Source organism: Lissotriton vulgaris, unplaced genomic scaffold, assembly GCF_964263255.1.
Source record: "Lissotriton vulgaris unplaced genomic scaffold, aLisVul1.2 SCAFFOLD_474, whole genome shotgun sequence".
Classification (NCBI taxonomy): domain Eukaryota; kingdom Metazoa; phylum Chordata; class Amphibia; order Caudata; family Salamandridae; genus Lissotriton; species Lissotriton vulgaris.
In genome coordinates, this window is record NW_028248784.1 from 667,346 (window position 1) to 681,025 (window position 13,680).

Below are 13,680 nucleotides of genomic sequence, written 5' to 3' on the forward strand. Positions count from 1 at the left end.
TTGTTATCATTTGTCTCTTAATCCGCACAGGGGTAATTCACAACTCTTTACAGAACAAGGTGATTAACCTCTTACCATTCCCATAGGGTACAACAAGTATATCAATTCACATGTCTATAGTTCTGTATCTGTAATCTTCTGTAGTCTGTACAGCGCCATTACCAGAACTCTATGCAACAGAAATTGTCCACTGGCAAGTCCACTCAGATCTACTATTGTCTCCAATGTGGACAGGCTACCCTCTCTAAACATACCCCTCACCGGTGATCCCTGCTGTCTCCCAGTGGGCTAACTCCCTTCTCGTATAATAACCCTGTGGCTAGGAGAATATATGGTCCATAAAGATTGATAAGATGCATTTATACAAGTCCCACAAAAAATTGGACAGTAAAGGTGCAAGAAAAATGATATGTCCTTTTGGTCCATATAAGTATTGCCCACCTTCAAGGAACATCTGTACAAGACCCTAAACAAAATGCAATTTCGAATAGATGAGACACACCACAATTTTGGAGTAGCATGTATGTTAACAGTCAATTCATGACTTCAGACAAGAAAATAATTAAGGAACTTCCAACTTATAGTGGTAACAGACTTCTTTATTTTTCTTCTTTAAAGGTGATCATACAATCAGAGCAAATATCCAACGCTTTTTGCTCTCTAATCACGAGGTCTTGATCAGGGCAAAGCTTAGAAGATTGAGCACGCAGGATGTAGATCAAAACGCTAAATATGGCCCTGATGAAGCTCTCGCGATTGGCCCAAAAAACGGAAAAAGCATGATGGCTCAGGGTTCGCAAGGTAAAGGGACATTACAGACAAAGGGGTGGAGGGATAGGAGCAGGAGGACCAAACAGGAACAGGTAAAAAGAATGTTGGAGGGAAGGAACACCTACACAAAGAGGTTAACCACTATAAGAATAAAATACTGCTTTTACAGTGCCATCAATACAAGATGAAACATTTCTTGGTTTGACCATTAATTACTACATGGTTTGCACTACAGAGGAATTGGAAGCATTTGTTTTTTAGATCGTAATTGTTTTATTAAATGTCGAAAAAGTACACAAAACATTGCTGCATTCGTTCCTCATTGGAACAGAACATTCTTTAAGACATAGCTATTGTATTCAATGAAGTATGCTAATAATAATTAATCATAGGCCATTTGTAAAGTTTAAATTCACTCCAAGGGTAGTATCTCGCTGATACTGGCAGATACAAGATGTCCGTTTTTACTCAAGACAATGGCAATCTTTTTATTAACCTTGGAAAAACGAAAGGCTATTGGACTGACTAAGGTTCAAACCTATTACAATGGTATCATCAAACATAGATCACGGCAATGGATGCATTAGTCCATTGAGCCATCAGGCCCTCAACACCAATGTATTCACTACGGTATATTGGAAAGGGGAGGGAGAGGGAGAGAGAGAGAGAGAGAGAGAGAGAGAGAGAGAGAGAGGGTGAGAGAGAGAGAGGGTGAGAGAGGGTGAGAGAGAGAGAGAGAGAGAGAGAGGGGGGGGCAGAGAGAGAGAGAGAGGGGGCAGAGACAGAGAGAGAGAGGGAGGAGAGAGAGAGATAGAGAGAGAGAGAGGGATAGAGAGAGAGAAGGGGAGAGAGGAGAGAGAGAGAAGAGAGAGAGAGAGAGAGAGAGAGAGAGAGAGAGAGGGGAGAGAAAGAGAGAAGGGGATAGAGAGAGAGAAGGGGAGAGAGAGAGAAGGGGAGAGAGGGAGAGAGAGAGAGAGAGAGAGAGAGAGAGAGAGAGAGAGAGAGAGAGAGAGAGAGAGAGAGAGACCATATTTTGAAAACACATTATGACAATCCGGAAACATTCTGGACGCATACAATAGAGAAGCTGAACCAGAGTAAGTCTAGTATCACTGTTATCACTGGAATTGTTTCCAAGAATGAACTCCGTGGAACAAGACGGATATAAGCAACCACTTGCAAGAGGTATGGAAGAGTTCCTCGCTTACCCGCGTGTCCTCACTGATGTATCCACATGTCACCTTCTCACTCTTTACCCACAGCTCCCCTGCCTGGGCCCTGCAAAGGGAAATGATAACCAGAAGTTTAGGTTCTAAAGAAACCTCCCCGACAAGTCAAACAGCACATTTTCCTATACAGGATGTAAGATAGATTATCGGCTACAAGAATATTGTTCTACAAAAATATCAATGACCAGAATATGGGCAAGGTAAAGTATATATAGGTGAGTACAGATTTACTATTCTAGACTCCACATCTTTGCGCCCTGTATATATAATAGCATGAAGGTACATATGTGTGGAGTTTAGTATAGTAAACCTCTACTTACTTACATTTTTGCTATGATACTTTTGAAATTCAATATTTACTAATCTGTATTCTGGCAATATTGCTCTACATTTTTCTTCCTCTGCTCTTTTCAATGTTCTCAAACATTTATTTCCCTTAATTCTGTTTAATTTCCTCCATCAGTTTGTTTTGGGTTCTCTACTTGACTTAACTTTTGTTTTTCTCCATTATCTCACTTCATTATTCGTTTCCCCTTTCTCTATCCTTTCCATTCAGTCTCATGCTGATAACACACTTCAATGGCTCTTCATCATTTCCTTTCTTTCTTTTCATTGCTATCCGTCCATTTCCTAAAATGTTTCCCTTGGGTTTCTCACAATCCTTCCTGATTCCGCCATTATATTATTCCAGTTTCTCTCCTTCGTGTCCGTTTTGTTTTCTCAGTTTCCCACTTTTGCTTCCCTCGATTCTCTTAAGAGTTTTCCCCTTTGCTTCCCTTCTATCTGCCTTTTCCTCACTTCAATTTCTCCCATTAGCTCTCTTGATTTCTTCTCTTTCGTTTCCTTCCTCAATTGCCTTCAGTTTCTTTTGGTGTTTCTTTTCAGATTCCTAAATTGCATTTCTAAAATTTTTCTTCGCCTGTTTCCTAATGTTCTCCCCTTGTTTTGATCAGCCATTCTTTTCAGTTTACTGCAAAGCCTGCCTTCAGTTTGCTCCACTGTTTACATTCAATCCCTCCCTTCTCCTGCACTGCTGCTGTGGGTTTGCATAGTTTTACACTTGGCCGCACTGAGTCTTATCTGTTATCACTCTGACCACTGTTTCAGACCAGATAGGGTTGGGAACTCTGTAGAAGTTGATTACAGTTCAACACTTACCGGATGCCAGCAAGCTCCACCTTCTGTGTGATGTACGCACATGTACTGACCTGGGAGTGTAAGAAGAGGGGAATACAACAATCACAAACCCTCCTTTCAAAGTTACCCCCATGCCGCTCAGCATAATATTAAATCTTTCCCTCTCTTCTCTCATCAAATTATGATATCCCCTGAACCAATATATTAGTAACCAACTCCTTTCAGCCCTATCACATCTGTGCAATGAAAGTCTACATGGCACAGCCCCACATCTACCTGCTCATATTTATCTTCCTCTTTTGTTTCTATGCCCACAAACCCCTGCCCCTCCCAAGTGTGATTTCTACCAATTAACACCCCGCCCCCCCCCCCACTGCCTCTTCCTCAGTAACACAGCCACAAGTGGCTTATTCATCCTACTCCATGACCCTTCCCTTCAGGGGAACTGTCTGCCACAGTTATAACTTCATAACTTCCTTATTCTCAGTAGAATGGTTCCTTTTCTACACTTTACATACTCCCTCATCCTCTTCAGAGCCAATGGGTCATTTCAGCCCTTCGCATAGCTTTGTCTTCATCAGTGGAGTTGTTTCTGTAACTCAGGCTCCCTGCTTCTCACTTCACATATTGCTAGAGGGTGGACAATGATCCCCAGCACTTCAGAGTGAGATGGTTGTTTACAACCGACACACTATCCATTTCCCTTGACCCAAAATTCACCAGGACTTCTTCATCCTCGATTGGAGTGCTTCTTTCAATTACCATAGGAGACGTCTAAGTCTTTCATCCCCCCACCAGAAGGTCTGCTTCACCCCATGTCTAAAGTGTGTCTCTTTAAATGTCTAATCTTGTAGGTTTAGCTATCTGCTAGGACCTTGTAAATATAAAATAATAAAAAAGCAATGCATACATTTAAATACATAAAGGGTCATTGGGTTAGCCACTGTCTATTCAAGTGTCATTCACATTTTGCTTCCATCCAGAATATATCATACAGAGCCTGACAATGGGCCAGCCCACCTCCGCCACTGTATCTATTGCCCTCTCAGTGACAGCATGTTTGCTCAATCACATGTGCATCTTGTAAATGAGTGCATTTTACTGGTAGAGCTGGCGAGACACTGCTTTACTTTTCTTAGTGCATAGTAGCCCCCATGCCGATTCCTCAGGAGCTCTAAATCCATTTTTCTATTTACCTGCATCGGCTTGCAATACAAAATAAACCAAAAATTAACTATCACAAAATATTTATAGCTTGACAAGACCAGACCGACTGTCTTTGCCAATGCCAGTTTCACTTTGGAGCTACTCTATCTTAGGGGCAAACTAATGCTATAAACCACCCAAGGACCCCGAAAGGAGGGTTCCCTTTCAGCATTCCATGACACTTTCTCCTACTAATACACACTGTGGACAGCCAGCCTTTGGGAAAACATTGTATGCCAACAGCGCTATCTTCCATCCAACAATAATAACTTGTTCACAGCGACACAGCAGTTCTTTGCTGAGACACAAGAGAATCTACTTCAGCGGAGTGGAGTAAAAGAGAAGCTCACCAAACTTCGTTTCAGCCTCCACATATCTCCTCGCCCAATGTACTGGTCCTTAAAGGTTAGCTCCACAAGGTCTAGAGTAACATCCTACAAAGAGATGCAAAGATAAACAGATGTCATTTTTTGATGTTATCCACAGTCCACAAAGATTTCATCCAAAGAATGACCCATCAATCACCCTCTCCAATCCAGTGACACTGCACCACATGCACTATAGGTGCGACACTTGGCAGACATGACTAGGAACTATTTATTTTAAATTCATCAAATCAGTACCTACTCTGTGTTGGTACAAAAGTAAACAATCCCGCTACTTGTATTTTTTCTACGTAGAAATTTATCATATGATGCTTGACCAACCGCACTTATTTATGCAATCTCGTAATTTCATTCACATTGTCTATTTTATCCATTTTTTTGACTACATTACAAAGCTGCATCATTATATATAATTTTCCATTGAACAGCTCTCAGATGCTTTTTAATTTTGGATGGTTGCCAACTCACCTTAGGGTCAACAACGTTCACATGGACATCTTGATAGGGTCTGAGACGGAAAACCTGTGCCACCGTCTGATCAACACTGATGGTCTCTGATATGGAGAAAAAAAACATTGACCAGTAAAACAGTGTCCACTAGAGCTAAATTCCAATATCTTCCTGTTATTAACACCTCAGACAACGCCACTTTCGATTTTCCATATTGCTCAAGAGCCAAAACATGAATCTATTCACCTTTGTACTAATTCCTGAACACTGCACCATGAATCCCAAAAGGCATTCTGGTCAATAACATGAAATGTCCTATTGCTCTCATACATATCGTCATAAAATCTCCAAAGGTCCCTAAATTCCAAACAACAGAATCAAAGGCTCAGATTTCATACCATGATCAAAGCATTCAAATATTACACCACAGATCATATCCCAAGTTTTTTTATGGAATTTTTAGACATGCTCAGATTGCATGCTAGCAATACACCAAAGTCTTCACATTCCACAAGAAGTCACAACACGCATCTTGAAAAACCACACTGTGGCTCTCATAAAGCCATCAGATTCCACGACCGCAGATTCTATATCATGAAATGGCCCAAGAGTTCAGGATGTCAAATGTGTAATCTACTGAGGCCCCCATATTACACACCATGGAGATTGCCAATGGTCTCACATTTTCATCATAAACTAATTAAACTCCACTCCTTGGGACCCTCCCCGCCCCCAACACTGTAACATTATGCTTAGATCGTATATAAGGCTCCCAGTTTTCCGTTTTTACAGATTTTTACAGATAAATACAGACAGAAAACATTCATTTTTTGTCAGTATTTATTTTAAAATGTGGATAAAAACGGATATTGGGTTATTCTAAATACTTTCTGCCATGACTGCCAGGCCAATAGATGTATGGATTGATAGATAAAAGGGTTCAAAAGAAAGTAATTTTAGTAAAGAGGCTTCACCAGTAGATATGCACAAGGATGATACTGGAATTGCATATTTTCATATAAGTGCTCTGATTTATCTTTTGCGGGTGGTCACAGCATTGAAACCTCGCAGGGATTCAAGCATGAGTGCACATTTATTGGTTGAATAAATGTGAAAATATTATAATTTCAGCTTAATTTTGCCCTAAACCCCCCAACAAATATGGATAAATACAGCTAAAAGTAGCAAAAAAAATATGGATAAATACAGACGGAAATGACAAAAAAAACAAATACCATAAAACCGGGAGCCCTAATCGTATACCATGGAAAGACCTTGAATACATGCCACCAAAACTCCCACTGGTTCTCTGGTAACATGCCAAGAATGGTTCCAAACCCCCACTTCACTGGAATCTCCAAATATTTCCATATACTAGTGCAAAGAATGTTGTAAGGTTCTAAGTTTCTCACATCACACACTGAGCAACACTCAACATCCAGGACAACAACTGATGTGTGTTAAATCGATCGATATACTGCCATTGTGAATAGAGAACGAGTGTCAAAACCTCTATCTTGGTCTGCTGAAATATCAAATCTATTGCTTTCAGATCATCCATCATGAAGCAGCTAGACTGTTAGTATCAGGCGGAGTGGGATATTTTCAACTGAACCCTCATAACACTCCCCTGGTCCAGTATGGATGCCTGACCATGACAATAAAATTAAGAAGTACAAATTGCGTGCTCTTTACTCTTCCACAATCAAAACACACCTTACATCTTGGGCAATCACTGTAATTCCAAAGGCCAGTGGCACTAAGGAGCTAAAGGAGACAGACAGCAGAATGCTCCACATCCTCTACCCTGCAGACTGAAGAAACCAACCTGGAATTCCTACAGAAACTGAAAATGCAGCTAATATAACCCTCGTACCTTCAATTGCAGAACACAGTAGTGTCTGGAGGGGGATTCTGCGCATGAGCCTCTGCTATGCAAGTCTCGTGATTCACTTACTGCTGTGCAAGGCTTCATTACATTGTAATGCTGTAAACTGCTTGAGGTCTTTCACAAAGAAGGGGTTTTCCATGTTGATGACATGGCAATAAACCACCAAACTGATTCTGTTATATTATATGTCGGGCTTCCGGTTTTATGGAATTTTCTTTTTTAGATTTCGGACTGTATTTATACATATTTATTTCTGGGCCATTGTATTGCTATTTATACATGTTTATTTTATGTTTTGAGAATAAATTGTGTTGAAAATGGTATATTCCCACATTTTCTTAACTGATAAACATGCAGTCATACTTTGATGCCTGTCGCGTTTTAACAAATAAAGCAGGCAAACATAACAAAACACTACTTCGATAGGAAAATATTAGCATTATATGCAAATATATGTTAAAATATGACTGTATTTAAGGGAATCTCATCCTGTTTTTAAATTTCCATAGTGTCTACCTACTTAGCAGTTGGTCTGGAATTCATGAAGGACAACAATGAGAGTCACTCACAAGAAACATTATTTTCAGTATTTTTCCGCTTTTAAAAATAAATATAGACAGGAAACAGATTTCATGTCTGTATTTATCTGTACAAATCAGTAAAAACGGAAAACTGGAAGCCTTAATCATATGCCATGAAATCATCATTAGATCATGTCACATCCAATGTGACAAAAGCACTATATTTACTTACGTTAAATCCCATACCTCAAAAGTGTTCCATTGTATCTTGTCTAATGTCATGACAGTATACATGCCTAATACTGTATCATTGATTTATCTCCTTTGTATTGCATTTTATCCCATTCATTGAAAACGCTCATTTTTTCGTGTCACATCCAATACCAACGGAGTGCTACATTTCATGATGTTATATCATATATAGATATGATCATATTACACAGTGGTGGTTGCCACTGTGTACTTACAGTAAAAGCTGAGTTACCATAGGAAGAGAGTTTTTTAGTTTGCTGATAACTTAGGCACAGTCTGACCCCTCAGCTTCTTTCTGGAAAGTTTCTGGGTGATCAGTCAAGCAGAGGACAAGAAAAAAGGATGGGTTTCACAAATGCAATTCCCCATGCAAGTTTCCATAGGAAATTTGAGCAGCCATACTGAGAAAACGGCTGAAGAGAATTACACTAAATTTGTCCGAAAGCTAGATCTTGGGCAAGAAAGTGGTCTTTTTGCGATATGGTGTAAACCATTCTGCAGCTTATGAGAAATTAAGTTTAAAACAAAATAGATTACCTGGATGGTTGGGTTCGAGGGTGGCTTAGGAGGGTCCCACAATCCTGCAACTACAAATAATACAACAATCCGATTGGCTAAGGAGGCTTTGCTTTCCCGCTGGCTGCCTCGTTCCAGCAAGAGTGAAAGGTCCACACAAACTCCTGCGGGAGCTCGTACTCACAATATGCTGGCCTCAACATGAAGACGTATTAAAATGCAAAGTATGATATTATTACCATACCTAACTGCACCATCACTTTAACCTTTGTTTTTTCCAGTAAACGAAAATATATATGTTCACTGAAAAAAAACTAAGGTTATAGAGACGTTATAGCTAGGTTCACATTTTACAAAATATAAAATCCACCCCTCCAGGACCTGACCTGCCCCACAAGGGGGCTTATAGAAAACGAGACAGTGCTTGGTTTTTTTTCCCCTGGGGTCCCCCACCACCGGCCCTAGGGGTCAGGGTATTCCAACCTTGCCCCATTATGGGTTTTTTTCACCTTTTTTCTTAGGACTCTGACGAGTCTGAGTCCCAGGATGGCTGCCAACACTTCCTGGTTGAAGTGTTGGCAGCCATTCAGATCTCAGCATGAGATCTGTCGGATCCGGGGAGGATTTGCGTCCCTAGATATTTATAAATCGTTTGGTTTTTTTTAACAACCACAAAACAAATTAACACATTTACACCAAATTACACAAAGGGCTCTGGTGGCTTAGTGGACCAATGCATCCACTGTAGAGGCCTGTGTTTGACTTCATGGTCAAAGGTTAAAATCCCAGTGGGTCCATTCAGCCTTTTATCCTTCTGAGGTAGATAAAATTAGTACCATTGAGTTGGGTCACAATAAACATCTGTTATTCAGTACCAAGATATCCTTCTGGGTGAACGTGCACTTTGCAAATATACATGTTTTGTGTGTTCTGGACCAAGAACTAGCATTGTGCCAAATTTGGTGTAATTCCGTTAAGCACTTTAGGCTGTAGTTGTGTCTCAAGTCTCTATGGGGAACGCACATTTTTTTGACCCCTACCTCTTTTTATCGTCCCTTGCTTGACAGATTACCCCGAAACTTTCAATGCAGAACTAGACAAAGTAAGCCACTTTTAGGGGAATATATCGTGAACATTCGTCAAATGGCGCCAAAGTTATTAGCAAACCAAAAGACGATTTGTCTTTGGAAACTAGGCCCTAAGTAGAACTACTACTGCCGACCGCTAGTAGATATATATATATATATATACACACACACACATATATACACTAGCAGCCCGTCCAGACGTTGTCCGGGTATGAAATAGAATGTGTGTAATGTGTGTATTTGGCAAGGGCAATTTATTTTAAAATCTCGCGGTAGACAACATTTTTTGTTTCATTAGAATAGGGACAGGGAAGGCACAGCTGCAGCCCTGGTTGATGTTAGCAGGCGCGTGTAATTAGTATAGTGATCCGCCGCCTGAGCCCGGCTACAGCCCTGGTTGATATTAACAGGCGCGTGTAATGTCGTTGAATGAGAGAGTTATCAGCCGCGTGTAAATCCGTTTAATGAGAGAGTTGAGTGACAGCGAGTAGGACAGGCTGCAGTAATTGTCCCCGCTCATTTGCGTGTTCCCCCGCTTGAGGCCCAGATGCAGGCCTGTTTGATGTTAGCAGGCGCGTGTTCCCCCACTTTAGGCCCAGCTGCAGCCCTGGTTGAAGTTATCAGGTGTGTGTAATTAGTGTACTGATCCACCGCCTGAACCCGGCTAGAGCACTGGTTGATGGTAGCAGGCGCCTGTAATTTCGTTGAATGAGAGAGTTCAGTAACAGCGCGCAGGAGAGGCTGCAGTAAAATTACTTACCAGGCCTCCAGGTGAACGTGTTTGTCACACCCCCAGCACACGGCCACAGCAGACCATCTTCTGATTAATGTACGACCCACATGGCATGAAGAGAGGAACGTAGCACACGCCCCCAGCGTTTGTCACGCCCCCAGCGTGCCTGTTGATGCGGCGCAATTGCTTTCACATGGCATGAAGGCCAGACACACGCCCCCAGTGTTTCTCACGCCCCCAGCGTGTCACGCCCCCAACGTGCCCCTTGATGCTGCGCAGCAACGTAATTGGCGCATCTATGTACGACTCACATGGCATGAAGGGCGGACACACGCCCCCAGCGTTTGTCATGCCCCCACCGTTTGTCACGCCCCAGCACACGCCCACAGCCCACGATGTGATGGCCATACTGTGAGAAGTTGGCCTGGTATATAATGCTCACTAGTGATCACTTTGTACCATGCCAAGCAACCCTTATGATGATTGGTTGTAAGTCAACCTTATAGTCCAGTTATCCTAGTGGTAACGTGGACAAAGCAGTCTTAGGCTAAACTCTGAAAGGCATGTGAAGCCGGCTGTATTACCATACACAACCCCCTTGAATACCAAATGAAAGGACACCACACAGATATATATTGAAAATATATATTGAATTATTAACTAAAAGTATCCCCTGGACTCTTTATGAGCACAGAAGCACAAGCGTTAAACACAAGACAGTTTAAAATACACAAAAGCTGCACAATATGGATGAGCCCTAGGGGCCCCCTAAACCATATACTAAGAAAGTGGTATAAGAGATACCAATCAGAACGGAAACAGGCCTAGGGCCTTGGGAATCGCTGGAGCTATTCGAGACTAGCAGTGACTAAGTCGGGAAAGGCCTGCGGGACTCGTGTGCAGTATTTAAAGTGCACGCACTCACCAATGTAAAGTCTATGGTGCGTAAAAAGTACAAAGTTAGTTAGTTCGGAACCTTCCGAGTGGCCTAGAACGCTGAAACTTAAGACACAGGCCCTTGAGATGTGTACCAGTGTAGGAACACCGGCGGAGCTGAGTTACCTCACCCACAGGAAGCGGGTGCACAGGGTCGAAGTAGTGTCGGGTTTCGTCACGCTGGTCGATGGTGCTTGGAGCTGAAGATGCTGCAGGCGGCTCGAGGTGAAGAGTTCCGGTGGATCCAAGGGTGGATCTGAAGATGTGAAGACCTGAAAGCAGAGGGGACAATGTTCAAAGTCACTAGCCAGTGACTACCGTGGAACCAGATTGGAACCAGGCGATGCCGGGTGCAAACAGGCGTTGAGGTGTAGCTTCTCTCTGCAGCCACGTGGACACCGGGGGTCGAGGACGTCCAGGAGTCGGTCACGAGCCGTCCCACGCAGGCTTCTCGCTGTTGGCGGTGTCGGCAACTTGATCGGAGCAAACAGGCCTTGGCTAATGCAAGCCACGCAGGAGTCAAAAAAGGCTTAACACTCGGACCAGCAAGGTCAGAGCGGGTGCTCCTTTTCACAGGAGCTAGGGCAAGTCTGGAGCAACCAGACCCGCAGTGTAGTTCGTCGGTTTCGTCGCCAAGATGGCCGCTGACCACGTGGCTAGTGGCCGGGATGGCGCGTCGAGTGGCACAATGCAAATGGGCCCCACGCAGATCGTGGAGATGCTGGAGGGCTCTTCTTCGGTGCAAGGGCTGCTCGGTGGTGGGGGTTCTCAGTCCCCAAAGCACAACGTCGAGGATGCCTCGGTTGCTGCGCAGTCAGCTTTTCGAGTGTCTTCCAAGAGGTCCGGTCCCACGTCACTCGGTGCCTCCACGGGTCCCTTCTTTGTAGGGACTGTGGATCGGGCTGTGAGAGGTCTGGGAGTCTGGGTCTTGTCAGGCTCTGGGCTCGGGCTCCGGCGGGAGGCGGCGGCAAAGCAGACGTCGAGTTGCTGGTTGGTGCCTGTGTTCACAGGGTGGCCACTCCTAGGCCACAAGGGAGATTCTCTTCAGTCTTCTGTGCAGCAGAATGTCGAAGTCCAGTCTTCTTCTTGTTTAAAGTCGATTTCAGGATGATCTGCTGTGCAATGGCACTGCTCCCACTCTTATTCCCAATCTGAGGGGTGGATCACCTACTAGGTCCCTCCTCTGGGAGGAACCAGGAAGGGGGGCGGTTACACCCCTTTTCCTTTGTCCAGCTCCTCGCCAGGCCTGGGTCTGGAAAGTCCCAGGACCGGTTTGGACTGGCTTATGCACGGGGACGCCTTGTGTGCCCCGGGCATGTCTCAATCTATTCAGCCCTGTCCTACCCAATACACAAAACCCTGTCTGGGGAGGTGCTCGCACCTCCCAAGGCAGGAAACCCTTTGTCCAGGCTTCCCTCGCTGGAAGGACTCCCAGCAGCAGGGGGCCAGACTTGTGTCTGTGGTGGCAGCATCCATTTTGTGATGCTGAGGCTCTGGTTAACTTTAACCGGGGTTAAGGCTACACACATGTCGTGTCCCTCTAGAAGGGTGGAATGCTATCCCCGTCGACAGAACTGTCGAGGGGATAGTATTCCAATTCGTATGACACCTTACTCGACATGTTTTGATAAAGCCAAACCAAAGATAGCATATAACCGCGAGGATTATAATGCACTTAAGAGTATAGGGTATGGCAATATCCCGGAACAGCTTAGGGAGTGGTTCCCGAAAGCTGCAGACAGGCTCAGCTCATGCTAGAGCACCATCTCACATATTTCCAAGCACTCTGCCTCCAGGATTGATGAGGCCTTCCACAGGAGTGGCTGATAGGAACATATGTGTCCAGTTTAGGGTTAGATATAGGGATACTATATCTAAGCAAGAGGTGATTACACCAACTTACCCCAGCTGAGTGATCAGCCAGTTGTGTCAAATATGGAGGCCAGGCCAGGGGTGGCACAATACATGCTGCAGCCCCTGGTAGGCCTTGGAACCACCTATGCCCTGGGTACCTAGGGTACACTGTTACAGGGGCCAATAAGGTGAACCAGTTCCAATTGGGTATGCACCTAAGGTACATGGAGTCCATTTTAAGGAGAGAGCAATCAGTCTGGGACCCTGAATAGCAGGATCCCAGGCCAACTATGTCAAAAACCAGCTAAACACCAGGCAAAAAGTTTGGGGGTAACCATAGTCAGATATCCACCTTCCTACACATAGCACACGATATACATCTTCCTACACATAGCACACGCCCCCAGCGTTAGTCAAACCCCCAGCCCACGCCCACAGCACAACGCAGATACGCCCACAAGGGACTACTTTGCTAGCACGGTTCTTTTACCTTTTAAATGTATAGAGGAGTTGGCCTAACTGCTAAGGTGCTCGACCTCGGACCTGGGGATCTGGGTTCGAGTCTTGGTAACGACGCCAAACATCCTGTGATTCTGGGCAAAACACTTAATCTCCCCGTGCCTAACAAAAATGAATGTGTGTCCTCATGTAACCTAACTGGTGCTATGTAAAGCGCTCTGATACCGGGTTCAGTTCGGGTCAAGTTTGCG

The 13,680-nt window shown here is 43.9% G+C and overlaps 1 protein-coding gene across 1 annotated transcript in view; it reads right to left on the minus strand.

Annotated features, from left to right (window-relative positions):
- LOC147663828 (GATOR1 complex protein DEPDC5-like) overlaps positions 1-13,680 on the minus strand; it is a 585,638-nt gene that overhangs the window by 535,770 nt on the left and 36,188 nt on the right. The window contains exons 5-8 of the mRNA XM_086950176.1: positions 5,198-5,283; positions 4,694-4,777; positions 3,159-3,208; positions 1,980-2,049 (exon numbers count right to left, since the gene is read on the minus strand). Coding sequence (XP_086806302.1) covers positions 1,980-2,049; positions 3,159-3,208; positions 4,694-4,777; positions 5,198-5,283 — 290 coding nt within the window. The remainder of the gene's footprint in view (positions 1-1,979; positions 2,050-3,158; positions 3,209-4,693; positions 4,778-5,197; positions 5,284-13,680) is intronic.